Raw genomic sequence first — 18906 nt, 5'->3', positions numbered from 1 at the left:
ATGCTCCACACACTGCTGGGCTTATGAAATAAGCTTTATTGGGAACAAGGAGGTAGAATTCAGTCCTTCTTGGCGGCTGCTTTTCTCATTGCTGCCAGGACATTGCTGAGTTCTTCACGCTTCCTCTTGGCACGAATGTGAGTCCCTACCTGTGAGGATAAGGAGCAAAATGTGTTGGCATCTAGAGCCAGAAACTTGGCAGAAAGAATAGACTTGTGTGAAAGAAATTGTCTGGAGAATATGCCAAGTAGAAGAAAAAGAAAAAAAGTCCCGGCAAATCACTCTGAACTCGCTGGCCGTTATGTCAGGGACCCAGCCCGATTCCCTGTTTCTTCCAGGAAAAGCAAAACATTCTGGAGTTAAGAAAAGGCCAGGCCTTAAGAGACGCTAGGCCAGATTGTTTGGAACATGGCTGGTGTTCCCCAGTGCCAGACAACTTAATTATCCTGGCTGTTTTGGATTGCCTCCCAGCCACTTTTACAACAGCTGCTGAAGGAATCAGTGCTCAGTCATTGCAGGGTGCAAATATGGCTGACTGCCTTCGCAGTGTTTATTCCTTTTTATACAGGTATTCCAAATAGCATAAAGTAAGATGGCATCAGCATAGCAACAGCATTTCTATTGGTGAAATCCCTTGCCAATCCTTAAGAATATACCAGCTAGGAGGCCCCAGCCAGGGAGCAGTTTCTACCACATCCTGTTGATGTAACCTAGCTGATATCAGGTAGGTGAGGTCATTGTATCAGCCTGGGGTAGTTTCCCACATTGCCATGGCAATGTGAATGGATGAGATCATGTAGAGCAGTGTTTCTCAACCTTGACAACTTTAAGATGTGTGGCCTTCAACTCCCAGAATTCCCCAGCCAGCATAGCTGGGGTTTGAAGTCCACACATCTTAAAGTTGTCAAGGTTGAGAATTCTGGGAGTTGAAGTCCACACATCTTAAAGTTGTCAAGGTTGAGAAACACTGATGTAGAGAGAAGAGGCACGCAGACTTTGGAAGGGCAGTTTGCTGCTCACGACCTCTACCTGGCCCCTATCTCTACAAGCTGCCAGTTCTCAGCTATTTTTGAATCAAGGAAATCTTGAATCAAGCTCAACTTCCTGTGACTTAAATGGATACATCCCTGCAGTTTTCTCGACAGCAATACAAATAAGTTGTCAATGTCTAAAATTCTGGGATTCTTTGATCAACAGCCCTGGCAATTTTTAGAGGTGCCATCCAAGGGACAATCGTGCTTGATGCTGCTTCGCTTCATAGCACTGAGACTGGCCAGGCTGATCTTAACTACAAAGGGGGCAAATGGTCTCCTTTCTCAACTGGAACTGTGTGATGTGACCACTCCTTCCTGGTGCTCTATTCATGGTGACAATGAATGAAAGAGGGCAGGAACACAACGTCCCACACAACGCAAAGGAAGCACCTTCCTCTGATGGTTCTTGGTTCTGCCCTTAATGGACCACCTTACAGGCTCTCAATGACCCACCATCTCCTCTGCGCAACACTCACCCTTTTCTTTATGAACTTCAGAGCTCTCTTGTCTTTGGAGACTTTGAGCAACTCCATCGCTCGTCTCTCATATGGCGCAAAACCGCACACTTCTCGGATCATGTCCCGCACAAATTTGGTGTGTTTGGTCAGCCGCTGTTTGGAGAAAAAAAACAACAGTGCAACAAATTTCCATAGGGAGGAGGCACTGGTTTTTTAGAAAGAAAAGTTCCCACATAAGGGCCTTCTACTTTTAACACGCATAGACATAGAAGCATGTCTTTAAAGCCTTCCCTAAGGTGGTACCATCCAGATGTACAACTTTCAGAATTCCAAGGTAGCATCAGGATAGGAAGACTAGGCAATAGTAATGTTTCTACTCTTTAGGAGCTTATGATCTACAACAATGAGAAAATAACAACCGAGGAGGTAAGTCGGAGGCCTCCTGTCCTAGGCAGACTCTTCACCCAGATGTATTGTGACAGACTGCTCCGAATTGCTGGGATAGCAATGTAAGATGCTGCAATACATCCTCCAAGAAAGCATTGGAAGAACAAATCTTGAGTGATATACAAACATTCTTCTACACCAAACATCTTTCATATGTTTGTCAGTACCCGAGGCCCTTTTTTTGCTGGAGATGCTGGGGACTGAATGTGACACCTAAGTACAAGCCACAGCCCTTTTCTATTAGAATCTTGTTAGCCATTTATTTTTTCATAGATTCAAGGCAACTTTCAAATAAGGTCAAACCCAAAGAACTGTTCCCATTATCCTAAAGTGATTCAGAATCAGGAATAAGGAGGGCTTGCAGAGTCTGCTACTTTAGGGGTCCCCAATCCCCGGGCTGCAAACTGAGAGTGATCCATGGCCCGTTAGGAACCGGACCACACAAGCAGCCGGTGAGCATGCAAACCTCTTTATTTGCATGTGTGCAGGAATTAGGTTGCGCGCACAAAACCGTCCTCACCCTCCCCCGCTGCTGCCAGTCCATGGAGCTAGAGAGGGTGGTGACTGCTGCACTACTTTATGACTCTTCTCCCACCTGCTCCAAAGTCCACACTTACCCCACGACGTCGACAGTGTCGGGGTTTAGACACATTCTTGGTCACTTTGTGGCCTTTATTCAGGCCAACGGCCATTGGATATCGGATCGCCATGGCTAGAAAAGAGCAGGGAGTAGTTATGATTAGTTGTGTACTTTTTTGTTCCCCCAATCATCCAAAGTGATGACAGTCAGCATGCTCTTCCACTCATGCCAGAAAACTGATCCACTATCTTTTCCTGGAACGCCTCACAGGGTTGTTTTTGTGGGAAAAGTAGGAGGAAGGCGTATTAGTGTGTACACTGCTTTGAGTTACTTATAAAGCAATAAAGGCGGGATAAAAATCTAATAAATAAAAATGCGTCTCTTGCTTCCAATTCAATTTCCTACAAGGAATGTGCAGCATTTCAGAATTGAAGGCCAAGTCCTTTGGAATGTAAACTGTCTGCAGCTCCATTTATCAATATATCTTTTCCTGGATGACTCTATAGCAGGGGTAGGCAACCTTGGCTCTTTTATGACTCGTGGACTTCAACTCCCAGAATTCCTGAATCAGCCATGCTGAGGGGAAAGAGAGAGGTTTCCAAACTGAGCCATGCTGGCTCAGGAATTCTGGGAGTTGAAGTCCATGAGTCATAAAAGAGCCAAGGTTGCCTACCCCTGCCCTATAGCAACAGAGGACAGCAGTACAATCTCAGGAGAAGATATGGCTGCAACTCCTTAGTTTCAGAGACAGGCTATATGTCCTCTGAAGAACCTTTTGGCTTTCAAAGCCCAGCACAGTCCTTCCTAACCATAGTATTTATTTATACTGATGGATTTACTTTTTTTCCCATTTATTAGTCTTTCAGAAAGATTTTAGAAAGATCCACAGTTCTATTTCAACACAACACCCCAAATAAAAGAGTTGTTATCAAAATGGTCAAACCAGACTTATAACCTCACAAATATACTGAGAATTATAAAATAATGATTGATTGGAGATTAATTTCATTAAACATTTTTGTTTCCTGGCATCGATATAAAATAAGACATTAGACAATTAACAGCCACTGGTGAAAAGCTGTCCTGGGTAATTAGCTACCTTTCCACAAACTAAAGTGAGTGTAGGAAACAACGCCAGTCATTAAAAAGGATTGAAACGATCTTCTCGATACCAGTTAAGAAACAGAAATTAGAGAATGTTTTGCATTGATACCCTACTTGCAAGATTCCTAGAGACAACTAGCAGGTCAACATGGGAACAGAATACCGGATCAGGCAGTCCTGGGGAATCCTGGGAGTTGAAGTTTATACAACTTAGCCCGGGTTGTGAGAAACACAGATCTGATCCAAGGGCACAGTGGCAAGTCACCCTGTATTTCTACCATGCTAAGCATGTGCAACAGATCTGATCCAATATAGCTGTCCTTCTGACCATCACCAGTACAGGTTAAGTTATTGCTTAAAAGCAGTCTAAAGTTGTACCAGGTACTGTAATAAGTGAAGATTCTACCAACATGCACTTGTGTGTATGCACTACTAAGCTGCTTTTTCCAGTCATTTTACTTGTTTTAAGAAAAGAGAAAAGTTTGCGGTGGGGTTTAGAGTGGAAATGACAAAGTCTCTGCTTTGGATGCCTCTCCCTGATTAAATGGCAGTATACGTTGGGGAAAATGGGGAGGGTCAATAGTAATGTTCTCCGGGGTCTACTCTTTGAAGTGATGTAGCACGGTGCCACGGACTATAATATTTTAACTGAGAATAAGCAAGAATGATTGTTGACTCAGGAAACGATAAAAGAATCTGGGACTCTTTTCTTTCCTTTTAAAACACCCAACCCAACTGTTTTGAGCCATTTGTTTCGTGCTTTTATCATTTTTGTTTATGATATTTACGAATCGCGTCAACCTTAGAAGACCGTGACGTATAAGAAGCAGAGGCAAGAAGGAACTCGTGTAAGTCCGAATTACAGTCTTGGGCAGGGGTAGGCAACCTTGGCTCTTTTATGACTCGTGGACTTCAACTCCCAGAATCATGCTGGCTCAGGAATCATGCTGGCTCAGGAATTCTGGGAGTTGAAGTCCACGAGTCATAAAAGAGCCAAGGTTGCCTACCCCTGGGGGAAGGAATCGTCACTAATAATAATAATGATAAAGTTTGAAGGGACCTTGGAGGTCATCTAGTCCAACCCCCTGCTCAGGCAGGAAGCCCTATACCATTTCAGACAAATGGCTGTCCAGTCTCTTCTTAAAAACTTCCAGTGTTGGAGCATTCACCGCTTCTGGAGGCAGGTTGTTCCACTGGTTAATTGTTCTAACTGTCAGGAAGTTTCTCCTTAGTTCTAGGTTGCTTCTCTCCTTGGTTAGTTTCCATCCGTTGCTCCTTGTCCTGCCTTCAGGCGCCTTGGAAAATAGCTTGACTCCCTCTTCTTTGGGGCAGCCCCTGAGATATTGGTGCACTGCTCTCATGTCCCCCCCCCCACGCTGAATCCTGTTGTCTCCCTCCAAAGCCCGCGGTTAGGCACTTTTTTTTAGATCTACCAACTGAAACGAATCAGGAGCCGTTTATTCTATTCCGAGTCCCTCGTGCCTTAAACGCCTAGACTTTTCCTGGACCCGACAGCCATCGCTAAGACACTTTTGTGACACGTCTTTTGCCCCCAGCCAGATCCGGGCCTAGACAACCCTCCTTCCTTTAGCCCGCCTGGCACTTCCAGGCCTCCTCGACTGCTCCGCGCGAACGGATGGACCCCGATCCTCCAAGACCCTCCATCCCCCAGCGAAACAACTCACCTTCCCTAGTTCTGCCGCAAAGGCCCCGCCGGAAGAGGAAAGCCGAAGCTGCGCGCGCAATACAACCCGCTTCCGCTACAGTCCCCACCCCGCACCACCGGAGCATAGAGGAGACCAGAGGGGCTACTGGGTTCAACGGGAAGTAGTGGAGGGCTGACGGTTCTTTCAATCCGGGTCAGGCGAAAGCGATGAAGACGGTGACCATGGAGGCTGGGCTGGGTTCGATGCCGGTGCCGCGTGCAGAACTGAAGCTGGTCCGACTGTTGAGCCGTTGTGAAGCGATGGCGGCCGATAAACGAAATCCGGACGAGTGGCGATTGGACAAGGTCCGGAGACGGGGGGGGGGGGATGACAGGCACAGGCAGAGATTTGACACGGGTTGTATTTTTTGCTCTGCATGGTAGCACTGAGTGGTCTGCCTGCCTGCCTGCCCTGTTCAACTGAATCGCGACTTTTATCCTATGAAATAAATGCATCGTTTGCTTTTCAATAAGGAACCGTCCCGTACCATTGTATTATTTTATGGCAGAATGTTTGCATTTGCAACGCTCGGTAGTCTCTGGCAGGGCTCTCCCAACATAAAGCCAAGTCAGAGGGGTTTCCTAGCGATTACGTGGACACCCCGTGTTAGGTTTTGGCTTAACCTTTGAATCAGTTTGCCACCGGCTTCTTCCAGTTTTTGTTTTTTCTTAACTTCCCAATCTAACTGCCGCTGTGGAATATCCTGGTTTCCCATCCAAATATCTGCTGAGTAGATATTTGTTTGACAATTTTAAGGCATGTGGACTTCAACTCCCAGAATTCCACAGCCAGCAATGCTGGCTGTGGAATTCTGGGAGTTAAAGTCCACATGCCTTAAAATGGTCAAGGTTGAGAAACACTGATCTACTCGATCTGATATTACTTAGCTGTTTAAAATCAGGCTTGCTTAACTAGGTGCTGCGTGGGCTGCTGTTAATGTTGGAAGCCACTCTTAGTTTTAGCCCATCGTGCAGCGACTGCACTCGCATACGGCGTTCATGCATGATTTGCATTGTATAAACTACAATTTGATTCAGATCTTGGTTAACCAACCAAGTAAGTGCTTGTTTGCATAGCAGACTAAGCTCAAACAAATACTATTTTGGTTTAATACAGTGTAAGCTAGGTCAGTGGAAACCCTGTTATAGAGTCTAGTTTTTCAGTCCAGTTTTGGCCACCGTGATACAAAAAAGATGTTGAAACTCTAGAAGGAATGCAGACAAGAGCAACAAAGATGTTTAAGGGGATGGAGATTAAAACATTTGAAATGTTGCAGGAACTGACTGTGTCTAGTCTAAAGAATAGAAGGATTTGGGGTGACAAGATAGCAGTCTTCCAATATCTGAGGGACTGTTGCAAAGAAGAGAGGGTCAGGGTCGGCTATTCCTCAGAGCACCTGAGGGCAAGACAAGAAGTAACGGATGATAACTTATCAAGGAGAGATCCAACCTAGAATTAAGGATAAATTTTCCGACAGTGAAAACAATCAGTGGAATGTCTTGCCTCCAGAAGTTGTGGGTTCTCTATCACTGGAGATTTTTAAGAAGAGATTGGACAGCCATTTCTCCGGAATGGTATACGGTCTCCTGCTTGAGCAGGGGGTTGGACCTTCAATGTCCCTTTCAACACTGTTACTCTATTCATCCAATAAATTATAGTTAAACAAACCTGAGTTCACATAAAATGCTAAGCCAAGTATGTTATATGAATGGGTCAGTATTTAAGACACGGTAACCCATTGTAGATGCACATGATTCAGTTGGAAGTAAGTGCATTGAGCAAATAATTTAAAATAATGGGTAATAAATAATGAATGTTCATATACATGACACAGTAGGGTTGCATGTATTATGTTGTTAAATGTTCTGAAAAGCTGTTGCCCCCTTAATACTACGGTAGCATGCTGTACTTGTCCTATTGCTGCTATTCTGTTTGGTGTTATGTTTTGAGGCCTCAGAGCTCTTTAGTACAAAAGGATTATTTCCCAAAGAAAAAAGGATAGCAACTTACAGAGGATTTGTAGAAGAAAGATGTTTAAATAAAATGTTAATACCCATAAAGTGCATTAATTTTCCCAGTAGATTCAGTATAATAATTTGGCAGTAAATTTTCATTGTAAGAAGTCACTTCTTCGGTATGTTTCCTTCCTTCCTTCCTTCCTTCCTTCCTTCCTTCCTTCCTTCCTTCCTTCCTTCCTTCCTTCCTTTTTTTTCTCATGAATATTCATGAGATATATGAGCATCTATAAACTGATATCAATTGTGCATAATATATGATGGTTAGACTGCCAATCTCCACTGGGTGTCTCCCTCTGTCCAACATACAACTGATAACCAGTCTGTTATTTTGTGATGAAAGAGATGGGAGGAAATGAGCCTTTTCCAATATCAGGTTGCCACGTCATGGAGTCCACTAAGGGTGGTGCAAATCTTGGCTTGGATTGGCAACACCCATTCAGATACCTGCTATGAAGCTTTAGGATAGTCAGTGCCAAGAGACATTCTCTTAATTAAATTCATCTTGGAACATGTAAATGTAAACGTGCCAATGTATTGTTATCGTTTAGGAAAGCCTTTTTAACTTTTTTTCACTGAAAAAGGCTCTGAGCATGGCTTATGCCAAATTGATTAAAAGCCAGACAATTTCTGCCACACAATCTAAAGACAGGCTGAAAATAGAAAGAGAAAACAACCAGATACAGGCATCACATTGTCAAGGCATAATTTTAATACTGACTGCTTGGAATGGAATGATCAGCTGACCATCATTTGTTTCCCTACGAGTAACGGAAGAAATACCCTTAATTTATTTTTATTTATCAACTTCTGAAACCGCCCATCTCCCTCACAGAGGAACTCTGGGTAGTGTACAAGTAAAATATTAAAACATAAAAGGAATATATACAATGAAAAATTTAACAGAGGCAAGGACGATTAAAATTCAGTGTTAAAAATTAATTAAAAGGCGGAGGGAGGGCTTTCAAGGCGATAAACAGTCATATGACTGCATGCTCCTCTGCATCCCAATCAAGGCCGCAGAGCCATGTTTTCGCACCTTTCTGAAAGGCCAGGAGAGTGGGGGGCCCACCTCACATTTGGGTGCGCCAATGTCCCACATGGCAGTGGTTAAATAGAAAAGACTCTCTTCCTAGACCAGAGTTCCCCAACCTTTTCGGCTTTGCACACTGGCGGCTGGTGGGCGAGGCAATGCACCCACGCCCTTGCCTGGCACTTCTGCGATCCGGTTCCGAAGGGCTCAAGTGGGTCATGGCCAGGGGGTTGGGGACCCCTGTCCTAGACCTCACATGTTGGAATTCTTTGGCTGACGGGGTGCGCAACATACTTTCTCTGCTTGACTGGGTGGGACAGGCTAATGTAATGGGACAAAGACGGTTCCATAGGTAACCTGGCCCCATGTCATGTATGGCTTTAAAGTAATTTTGTTGTTGTTAGTTGCGAAGTAGTGTTCGACCCATCGCAGCCCCATGGACAACTTTACTCCAGGCCTTCCTGTCCTCTACCATCTTCTGGAGTCGTCATATCTTTTTGCCCTTTTGGTACTGTCCATGGGGTTTTCATGGCAAAGATACTGGAGTGGGTTGCCATTTCCTTCTCCAGTGGATCACATTTTGTCAGAACTCTCTGCTATGACCTGTCCGTCTTGGGTGGCCCTGCATGGCATAGCTCATACCTTCATTGAGTTACGCAAGCCCCTTCGCCATGACAAGGCAGTAATCCATGAAGGAGTTTAAAGTCATAACCAGCATCTAACAAGTGAAGTAAATTAAGTAAATGAAACCTTTTAAGTTCAGTTTTGCTTTGGTTCTTGAGCATTCTGAGCCACATTGTTTTCTATTATTAATATTTAATCCTAAATCCTTTCAAATATTGATTTCTATTTCAGAATGTAGCATAGAAGGAAAAAACTGTCCTAAAGCATAATAACATACTTGGGTATTCCACAGCCTGTTAATGTAGTTCATTTGTCATTGACACAAACTCAGATGTCATGATTTAGAGTTTTTGCAGCCTGCTCAGAAACTAAACACCCGGAATACTGCAGCCAATTTTGATCACCATATCACAAAAAGATATTGAGAGTTTGGGAAAAATTCAGAAAAGTGCAACTAAGATGATCCAAGGCCTGGAGACTAAAACATACGAAGAATGGCTGCGGGACTTGGGTTTGGCTAGTCTAAAGAAAATGTTCAAGAAATAGGGGAGACATGATAGCAGTATTCCAGTATCTGAGGGGCTGCCACAAGGAAGAGGGAATCACGTTCACCAGAGCACCAGAGGGAAGGACAAGAAACAATGGTTGGAAACTGACCAAAGAGAGATTCAACCTGGAATTAAGGAGAAACTTCCCGACAGTGAGAACAATCAACCAGTGGAACAGCTTGCCTCCAGAAATCGTGGGCGCTCCGTCACTGGAGATTTTTAAGAAGAGACTAGACTAGACAATCACCTTCTGAGATGGTATAGTTCTCCTGCTTGAGCAGGGGGCTGGACTAGAAGACCTCCAAGATCCCTTCCAGCTCTATTCTATTCTATTCTATTCTGATGAGGTCATTGGTTAACTGAGAGCCAGATCAGATGCTAGCTGTCAAATTATAGTGTCATAATTGTGAGACTAAAAGAGAATCCAGTTTTGTTATTGTATCACTTCACATTCTGATGCAGAGAAGGGATTTGATGTGAAATATACGATTGGTTATTAGCAAACTATGCTTAGTTTATGGGAATAATTTTTGATCATACTTCCTTAGGATGTAGTTTCTAAATAATTACATTTTTAAAAAACTGTGTTGTTTTTTTTACAGATTGATGTTCTTAAACTGAGAGAATCTTACAGCACTTTAAAAATAAACACATGTGTTATAGTGTAAGCTGTTATGAATTATAATACAGTAAATTTCACTTTACATCTGATGAAATAGATTGTGTATTTGTTAGTTAATACAACTTTAAGGTGACATAAGACCTAGTTATTTTTACTGTGGCGTGCTAAGAGAACTACATCTCTAGAAATCCCATGACTGTTTACTCAGAAACAACTGCTGAATGCATTAGGAATTAGTACATTGTACACTGCATTGCAGCCTTAGTTTTTCTAATTTGTAGAATATAGTCAGAACCTCAGTTGGCTTTTAAAACAAAGGTGATATATATTGTAGGTTCTTAGCAGATAAAACTTACTGACTGCTGTTAACATTGACAGAATGTTCTGTTCACAGGCAATTTCCCAGTTTCAGAAACTGGAATTAAAGGGAAGTCGCTATCAATCTTAATAGCTGGAAAAAGAATGCTAGTTCCTGGTCCAACTTTGGCCTGATTTCATTAGGGAAAAGCCACTATGGGTGCCACTTCTTGGCTATCTGCGGGCTTCTCTTGTCATTGCAGTCTGGAGCTAAGTTAGGATGGCCGCTAAGGCTTTGATTCACCTGACCGAAAGTGCACTAAGATCCCACCACTAAATTTTTGTGGCAAATTTCTGGCCATAGAGCACTCAAAACATCACAGTGTTATCAACACTGCCTGCAGCCTCCTGTATTGTTTGAAGACTGAAGTACAGTTCCCCAGGCTGAAAACACTGCGGAAATCTATTGCGTGCCATTAGCCTCCTCTGTGAAGCTTTAAAATAGGCCTCGTTCCAATTAGAAAGGATTCTCTTTGCTGGAGAGTCACCAGTGCCAGAGAGAAGCACAATGGCTTTACCAGAACTGGGGAAGGGTTGCTTCTGCGTTCTGATGTATTCCTTGGAAGGAAGCAGATGTTCAGTTTTACAAAGAAGCTTCCAAATAGGGATCTAGCTATGAACAGCTCACCTCTGTTTTACAGGCAATACCTTTTTCTCCTCACTCCTCAGAGAAACATCATTGGCGCCAGTGTGGCATTTGGCTTGATGCCCCATGGCTTACTCTTTTTTTTTCCTTTTTGGGGAGACGTGTAAATTCCTGTTCGCCTCTTAAGGCTGAGGGTGGCGGGCTGGAGGAAAAGGTGGGGTTGCTATTACAATGGGAGGTATACGCTTTCGTTTATCATTTTTCCCCTTATCTGCCAAATTCAGGCATATCAAGTTCTGGAAAACTAATTAGGGTTGGCATTGCTTCAGTCCTTTAGGACCGCCCCAAGTTTCTCATCTAAAAAGCATCCTTTCAAACCACTAGTACAAGGGTGGGGAACCTTGGCTCTTTTATGACTTGTGGACTTCAACTCCCAGAATTCCTGAGCCAGCATGACTGGCTCATGAATTCTGGGAGTTGAAGTCCACAAGTCATAAAAGAGCCAAGGTTCCCCACCCCTGCACTAGTAGTTGCCCACTTAAGGCTGCATTTTGTTCTGTCCTCATTATAGTCCTGGGAGGTAATGCTACAACAGACGGCAACACAATCAAGGCTACTTTTGAGTTTTCATGCTTTAATGCAGTAGTTTTCAATCAGCAATTTTTTTTTTTTTATAGATATTTTATTATTTTTTAACTATAACAATCTCCAGTGCCTGGTGTACAGCGTGTTGTCTTGGTTTATATTTTAACAAGAAAAAAAAGGACAATGATAATTAATTAACAATCAATAATAATAAAATTTGATAATTCCATAATTAATATATTAATTAATGATACATTTCTTTGATCTTCCCTTCTCCCGTTTGTATTCTTCTTCAACCTTAGCCAAAATATAATTCTTAATATTTTCAATATATAAATGATTAGATATAGGCATTTTTTATATTTATACAAATGATAATAATCTATATATATAACATTTTTTTCAGCTTATATTATTCTCATAACCATCATTTCATTAGTTCAGCATACATCCTATTTTTATAATTTTTGTTCGCTTTCTGAGTCCTTATTGTTAGAGTTGTATTCTCTGAGTCTTCACTAGATGTCAGCAGTTATTTCTTTTTTCAGTTTTTCTTTCAGTCAAAAAGTTATTTTTGTTATATATTTTTATAATTCCATCAAAAAAAATTAGGGTATAATCTTCACAGTTTTTTAGTTCCTAAATTTGTCCAGGCTGAAATATTTTAAATCAAATTTTAATATATTTCTTCCCTCCTTTAATATTAATTCACCCCTTCCATCTGTAAGGGAATGGGGATATAGTCCCCTCCCTTCACTTCTGGAGGTTTTCTTGCTTTGGGGAACTTTCAAGGATTTATATAGTAAATAAAGAAAGAAGATCAGTACTCTCACCAATTCCAAGCACGCTGTTCACCGATGTTTAGGCTCATGCTCTGGGACTTCGGCTGCAAGCACTTGGGCTAGACGTTGATCACACTAGCCTTTCTCCTGTCGGGTTCGAAGGGCTTTCCCCAGATCAAACGAAGTGTTGCCGTCACTTCGTGATCAACAGGCCGCTCCTCCTTCATAGTCACCTCTCCGGGGCAATTTCGGACCCATGTAGGGTCCCCCAAGCAGGAAGAAACTAGCCGTGGGGAGCGGAGGTCCGCTGTTGCGCGGCCATGCGCTGCGGGCGCAAAACTGGAAGTCTCAACTAGCAATTTTAAGATGGGTGGAATTCAACTCCCGGTATTGTAGCTGAGGAATTCTGGGAGCTGAAGTCCACCCATCTTAAAGTTGCCAGGTTAAGAAGAACTGCTTTAATGTATTCCTGGAGCCAATAAAGGAAAATATTTGTAGCTCAGGGTTGAAATGAGGAGGGGTTGGTCCTCTGTTATTTTCTCTAGCTTGTTATTTTCTTACAGACATTTCATTAACCAAACTAGGTAACATCATCAGTGCTAGTAAGGAGTGGGGTTTGCTCTCAGTTTATATTCTAGTGGTTTGCCCTGTCAGTGTTGATGGGGCTGCTCTTAGAGATTCGTTGATTGGGTTGTTTACTGTTGGCTTGTTTGACAGTTCCTTGATTGGGGTGTTGTTCACTTGATTGTTGGTCTGATGTTAATCTTGGAGTTAATCTATGCTTATTTGGGTGCTGATTGCTGGTGGGGAGGTGTTTTGGTCTTTTTGTTCCCTTTTGGGGTTGTTGATTGTCTCTTTTGCATAGGTAAATATTGTTTAAGTCTATGTGTCTATTGATTTGATTGATGTATATTAATTTATCAGAGTGCCAGGCTTCTAGAAATTCTCTCACAGTTTTGGGCTTGGCTTGCCTTACTGGAGGCTAGAAGGCCACATTTGACAGATTTATGCTACAGTTATTCAAAATGTGCCCTTTTATTTTCTTCTTAGTACGTAGCTGCTCTGGAGGAGATGTTACTCACATTGAAGAAACACTCCAGGTGAGTTGCTTTTTCTAGGATTTATATGGGTCTGCTTCGGTACTGATCCAATCCAATTTATAGTTCTAGGAAGGTGAGATAGGATGGGTAGATAGACGTCACATCAACTGGAATTTGGGGGTTTATGTTCAGAGTTTTAATGCCAGGCCTCTTACAGTTCTGTCTTTGCAGGGAATATTCAGCATTATGTGGTAATCAATTCCATTTTAATTAGGTTATTTTGGCAAGCACAAAGTAGTAATCAGATTTCACTTCTAGCTTCTAGCTTCCATGTGCCATATATTGCAAAAGATTCTTGGAAATGAACCTGGTATAGGAAATGAGCCAGAAAATGACAATATAGAACAGGAATTGGTGGCAATTGTTCATTGCCTCTAAGGACAATCCTGAATCACTGTATCATAGATGGGAGATGTACAGCTTAAATTCCCATCATCCCCGACTACTGGCAATGCGGGTAAGGAAATGGAGTGCGAAGCCACAAATATATAGAATATTATTTTTATGGGCTTTTTTTTATTTTGCTATTGTTGCTGTCGAATTGAGCCATATCTTAGTTCCACTCCTTGTTAGACCTTCCCAGCTAGCCCTCCACTTCATGAGGACGAGAAAAGAGAGGAAGATGCATGAGGAGCCTCAAAGATGCTTTTTGAATAGGTAACTGGACTTCCTTTGTTTTTTCCTTGAAGACGTTTCGCTTCTTGGATGATAAGCGAAATGTCTTCAAGGAAAAAAACAAAGTCTAGCTGCCTCTTGAAAAAGTGCCTTTGGGACAATTGTGACCTGGATGATTGAGAATCTCCATAGACATGTATGAGGAGCATTTTTCTCTATAGTTCTTGTCTCAGCTTTGTGTTTTCGTTTCAGCAAACCAGCTCCTGAGGTACTGAATGAATATTCTCGTAAGGTGGATTTTTTAAAGGGCTTGCTAGAAGCAGAGAAATTGGTAAGGTCCTCCCTTGTGTGGTTTTTCTTTTTTAACCTTTTTGGAGAACCTCTGCTGAAATGACCCTCTGTTGGGAGAGGTCAGTCATTAGGTGCCTTTTGCTTTCTTTCTTTTTTTCCAGTCATCATCTTCTGAGAAGGCGCTGGCAAATCAGTTTTTGGCTCCCGGGAGAACTCCTACCACTGCCAAGGAGCGGACCCCAGCAACGAAAACCGTGCATCTACAGACCAAGGCCCGCTTTATGGACGAGATGAGGAATGAGCTGCTTGGTACAGTATGTCTTCTTAGCCAACACTACAATCACATCTCGTAAAACAGTTCCTCTTTAATTTTTGCTTCTGGGCATCTATTTGTCCCAAGTCTCTGTAGTACTGCTTTCTTCATCCCAACTTTCTCTGCCTCCCCCCTCCTCCTTTTTCCCTAATTGCTTTGTTTTTTTGTAATATCTTTTATATCAAGGTCAAATAATTAACTGAGGGACCTTGGTCTCTTGATTTAGGTGGAGCTAGTTGGCTCTTGATCTATGGGATGAAGTGGTACCTTACTCTCACTTTATGGGTCTAGACTAGAGGAACTGAGGTTATTTGGCAGAGGTCAAGAGATTCAAAATTGCAAAGACCCTTCTTATGCCATTTATTACTGAACTCGTTGTTTCTCCTCTCTTTCTGCCTTCCTAGGACCCTTCCTATATCAGTGGTAAGTGTTTACTGATCATGTGGGATATGCAAGGACTCTGGAGATTGCAGGACAAAATATTTAAACTCCCCAGTATTCTGCAACATAACACATGATTATTTATATCCTACTTCATTAGATTTCCCACTGATTTCTCATCTGGGACTATAGCACTGGGAATTCCCAACGGATCATTATGCCTATCTGATTGTCCTGAAAATTCCTGCGTATAACCAGGAAGCCAGATATGCCTGCTGCATTGCCCATCAGCAAATACTGGGAAAATGTCATTTTAAATTATATGCCCCTCCTCACCTCTGATTCTCTGTCAGCTTGCCTTTTTCTTCCTTACTGCTGGCTTCCCTCTTATGCGTAAAAATGTATAATTTCTGTTTGTATCTTTGCATCAATACATATTTTTAAGATTTACTAGGTAAACTGATTTCCAGAACAAGAGCATTTGTTCATTGCTTATAGATATAAATATAACAATGGGTATGTATAAATATATATATATATATTTCCCTACACAGATTTGGAAGAGAAAAATTTAAGGAAACGCATGTGAGTATTTGGCAGTTTCAAGGAAAGGGGATTGGGGAAGGAAGAGTCGCAATCGTTTTGTTCAGACTACATAAATACCTTGAAGTTTCAGGGAAATGGAAATTGGTACGAGAAAAAGGGTAATACTTAAGAATAATTTTGCCCTGCCTAGAGTTCAAAATAAACTATATACAGCCGCTTAGTTCCATGGTTTCATGAGAAACACAAGCCTGGGTTTTGTCTTGTTTCTGTTGGGAGATGGAAAAGTTCTGTTCCTCAAAAATTTTGCCATCTCCAGTTTTGGAAGGAATCTGTGTGCCCTTGGGTATGTGATTACCTGCTTGCAGTCACATTATACCTTGTGGAATATAAAGATAAATGATTCTCTGTGGACACCCTCACCACTTTACCTAAGAGAAGAACAGAATGACCAAGGACGGGAAAAAAAGCGGAGGGGGAGGGAGGAACTGCTGACTTCTTGCTGGCTTTCCCATTGAATTTCCTTGTAAGAATCTGATAGTATCCAAAATCTTCCCTTCCCTTCCCTTTTGATAGTTAAGTAGCTACTGTTGGGTGGAGGAGGGAGCAAGGAATTGCAAGACTGGCTGGGAAACTGTGGCCACAGCAGTTAGTAACCCTGAAAGAGCCACAACTTTGGGAAAGTCGTGGATTTTGGGCACATTCTGTAAATTAGCCCCCAAATAGATTCAAAATCGGTTACCTTGTGATGCACCCTTTCACCCAGTTAAAGGTCATGACAACGAGAGTTTCAGTGGTATATGGAAGATATTTTTGAGTATCCCACTTCAACATGCAAATAGGAATGCAGTTGCATCGAATGGCCATACACAGATATTGTATTCGTAATGTAGCTTTTCTTTTCACCTGACATGGGCATTTAATATCTTCTTTCTTGTATTCTGGACCTTTTATGAAACATCTGAGTATACACAATTGGTACCAATTGTATATAGGTCAGTTTTTTTTTAAAGTGTATCAATAAGGAGATCTTTCTCCCCATAGGACTCCACTTCCTGACGAGAAGCAGTCAGCTGCTGAACTGGATGCGGTCCTGCAGCATCATCACAACATCCAGGAGAAGTTAGCTGAAGAGATGTTGCACCTGGCGCGCAATCTCAAGAACAACACTCTTGTAGCACAGAATGTGATTAAGCAAGATAACCAGGTACGGCCCAGCCCCCTCCCCACAACTATGAACTCTATACAGCTATTTTGTAATTGTGTCTAATTTTGAGAAAGTGCTTGTCCTTGTCAAAGTATTAGGGGAGGGCGAAATAGCACTTGTTGGCATGGCACTTGAGCACTACAAGTTGCCCCTTTGCTGAAAAAGCATTTTTTGTTGAGTTTGTCCAATGATGTAATGTGGAATAAAGCAGCATTTTGTGCCTTTTCCTGCACCTGCCTGCATTTTGCTGGTTTTCAAAGCAGTGACACTTTATTGTTTGTTTCAGACCTTGACGCAGTCACTCAAGCTGGCTGACCATAACTTTGAGAAACTAAAGTCTGAATCGGATCGCCTGGAGCAGCATGCCAAGAAATCTGTCAACTGGCTTCTCTGGCTAATGTTGATCGTTGTCTGTTTCATTTTCATCAGCATGATCCTGTTCATTAGAATCTTCCCAAAACTAAGATGATTTCTGGGCTGGTGTCAGCAGCAGCCTGGCTCCTTATCTTATTTTATCTTTTTCATTTAACCCATCAAACCTTGCTGGGCTTTTGTAACTTGGTGAAAATGCTCAATGGGATAATAGTTCTGTTGCAGATTCTCATAGAATCTGAGCTAAAATGTTTTCCTCCTGCTTGAAAGACTCAATAGGAAAGCTCTTTCTGCATTGTTATAGTGGGATTAAGCAACCTATGGGACATATGCAACAGCCCAGAAGTTCCTCTTTGTATGGCCTACAGCTCCCCAAGTGTTTTAAATAACAAAAGGGGGGGGGAAACAATAGAAGTGGGGCTTCTGAACTTAACATACTTATTCATAAGCAAATAATCCCCCAAGGAATTTGGTGACTCACTGTGGGGGCAAAATAGTAACAAATCTCTTGGTTAGCAAAAGTTTTCCATTCCTGAATTATAAGTCAACAAAGACTCTCCTTTGCTGCTGGTGAGGAGCAGAGTAGGTGAATTGAAATCTCATGAAAATAGAATATGACTTCACCTACTGAGGTTGGATGGTGCTGGGGGGGGAGGTAATACTTAGCTGTTCTTAATTACTTTCCTTTCACAGACCATCTCAACAATATTGCTTTGGTCATCGGGTTCATTGACAAAGTACTCATTAGCATACAACAACCCAGGGCTATAGAAGCTTTCCCAATTTTCTTTGCTCTGGAATACTGAAATAGTCCTTCATGAGTATATTTCACATGCAAGTTTGCTAGTACCCCCTGGGGATTACTTACTCTGGGGGAGATGGTTACATTTCTAGGTAGACATTCATTCCAGGGTGATTGGCAGTTATGTGACCTTGAAGAATAAAAGTATGTCAGTGTTGACTCTTTGAAGTGAGTGCTGCTTCATGGAAGTTTAGACCTCTCTAAACTTACATTGCAGCAGTGTAAGGCTGAGGACAGCACCCCCTTTTTTTCATTTGATATATTGAGTCAGAACAAGGCCGTAAGGGAAGAATTCAGTTGAAGATAGAGTGGGCCTCATCTGAACATAAGAGGTAAGCTTGAGTATGAATTCATAGTCGGCTGGACTGTGGATGTTATTCCCTCTGCACATTCCAGAGAAATGGTAGAGAGAGCAAGGAAGTGGGTGGGTGGAGGTATTTTATGGGCACTTTCCATTAACAACCATCCTGAAAGTACCGCACCAGCAGTGTGGTTAATAATCTGTAGGAAACAGCAACTCCCCCAATTGGGCCTCAGCATTTTAACTTGGCATTTACACAGCAGAAGGGATAGGCACAAAAAAGTGTAATCCCTTCAGGGAGAGGAGTGTCACCACCTTTGCTGCTCACACAGAAGCTGCTGCTGCTGCTGTAATTTCTGAGCCTCTTCCCCCCCATTTCCTACCCCTTACCTCCCCAGTTGAAAAGTGCTGACTTGGAATCGGCTCATTAAGCTGTAGATGAGGCTGGCAGTTAACCCGAATTGCCTGTATGTTTGTTGCATTGTCAACCTCCATGTCAC

General features: G+C 42.3%; 2 protein-coding genes across 2 annotated transcripts; one reads left to right on the top strand and one right to left on the bottom strand.

The window, feature by feature from the left end:
- Window positions 1-16: 16 nt before the first annotated feature.
- RPL36 (ribosomal protein L36) lies at window positions 17-5398 on the bottom strand. Its single transcript, XM_015810048.1, has 4 exons — window positions 5309-5398; window positions 2557-2651; window positions 1511-1645; window positions 17-149 (listed from the first exon to the last, which is right to left on the bottom strand). Exons 2-4 carry the CDS (start codon window positions 2647-2649, stop codon window positions 60-62), a joined length of 318 nt encoding a protein of 105 aa, XP_015665534.1. The 5' UTR covers window positions 2650-2651; window positions 5309-5398; the 3' UTR covers window positions 17-59.
- Window positions 5399-5480: 82 nt separating this feature from the next.
- USE1 (unconventional SNARE in the ER 1) lies at window positions 5481-18265 on the top strand. Its single transcript, XM_015809983.1, has 7 exons — window positions 5481-5634; window positions 13532-13581; window positions 14449-14527; window positions 14649-14796; window positions 15736-15766; window positions 16769-16931; window positions 17218-18265. The coding sequence occupies exons 1-7, from the start codon at window positions 5497-5499 to the stop codon at window positions 17398-17400; spliced, it is 792 nt and encodes a 263-aa protein (XP_015665469.1). The 5' UTR covers window positions 5481-5496; the 3' UTR covers window positions 17401-18265.
- Window positions 18266-18906: the final 641 nt, after the last annotated feature.

This window comes from Protobothrops mucrosquamatus, unplaced genomic scaffold, assembly GCF_001527695.2.
Source record: "Protobothrops mucrosquamatus isolate PMUCROS unplaced genomic scaffold, P.Mucros_1.0 scaffold6, whole genome shotgun sequence".
Taxonomy (NCBI): domain Eukaryota; kingdom Metazoa; phylum Chordata; class Lepidosauria; order Squamata; family Viperidae; genus Protobothrops; species Protobothrops mucrosquamatus.
This window is presented reverse-complemented; position numbering and strand designations above follow the sequence as displayed.

What these genes read in the sequence shown, in the direction of transcription:
- RPL36 (XM_015810048.1), bottom strand. Translation starts at nt 2,649, where the DNA reads ATGGCGATCCGATATCCAATGGCCGTTGGCCTGAATAAAGGCCACAAA. An exon ending in GACACTGTCGACGTCGTGGG is followed by an intron (nt 1,646 to 2,556) that starts GTAAGTGTGGAC and finishes TTCTCCAAACAG; the next exon opens with CGGCTGACCAAACACACCAA. An exon ending in TGAAGTTCATAAAGAAAAGG is followed by an intron (nt 150 to 1,510) that starts GTGAGTGTTGCG and finishes TTATCCTCACAG; the next exon opens with GTAGGGACTCACATTCGTGC.
- USE1 (XM_015809983.1), top strand. Translation starts at nt 5,497, where the DNA reads ATGAAGACGGTGACCATGGAGGCTGGGCTGGGTTCGATGCCGGTGCCG. An exon ending in ACGAGTGGCGATTGGACAAG is followed by an intron (nt 5,635 to 13,531) that starts GTCCGGAGACGG and finishes TTTTCTTCTTAG; the next exon opens with TACGTAGCTGCTCTGGAGGA. An exon ending in GATGAGGAATGAGCTGCTTG is followed by an intron (nt 14,797 to 15,735) that starts GTACAGTATGTC and finishes TTCCCTACACAG; the next exon opens with ATTTGGAAGAGAAAAATTTA.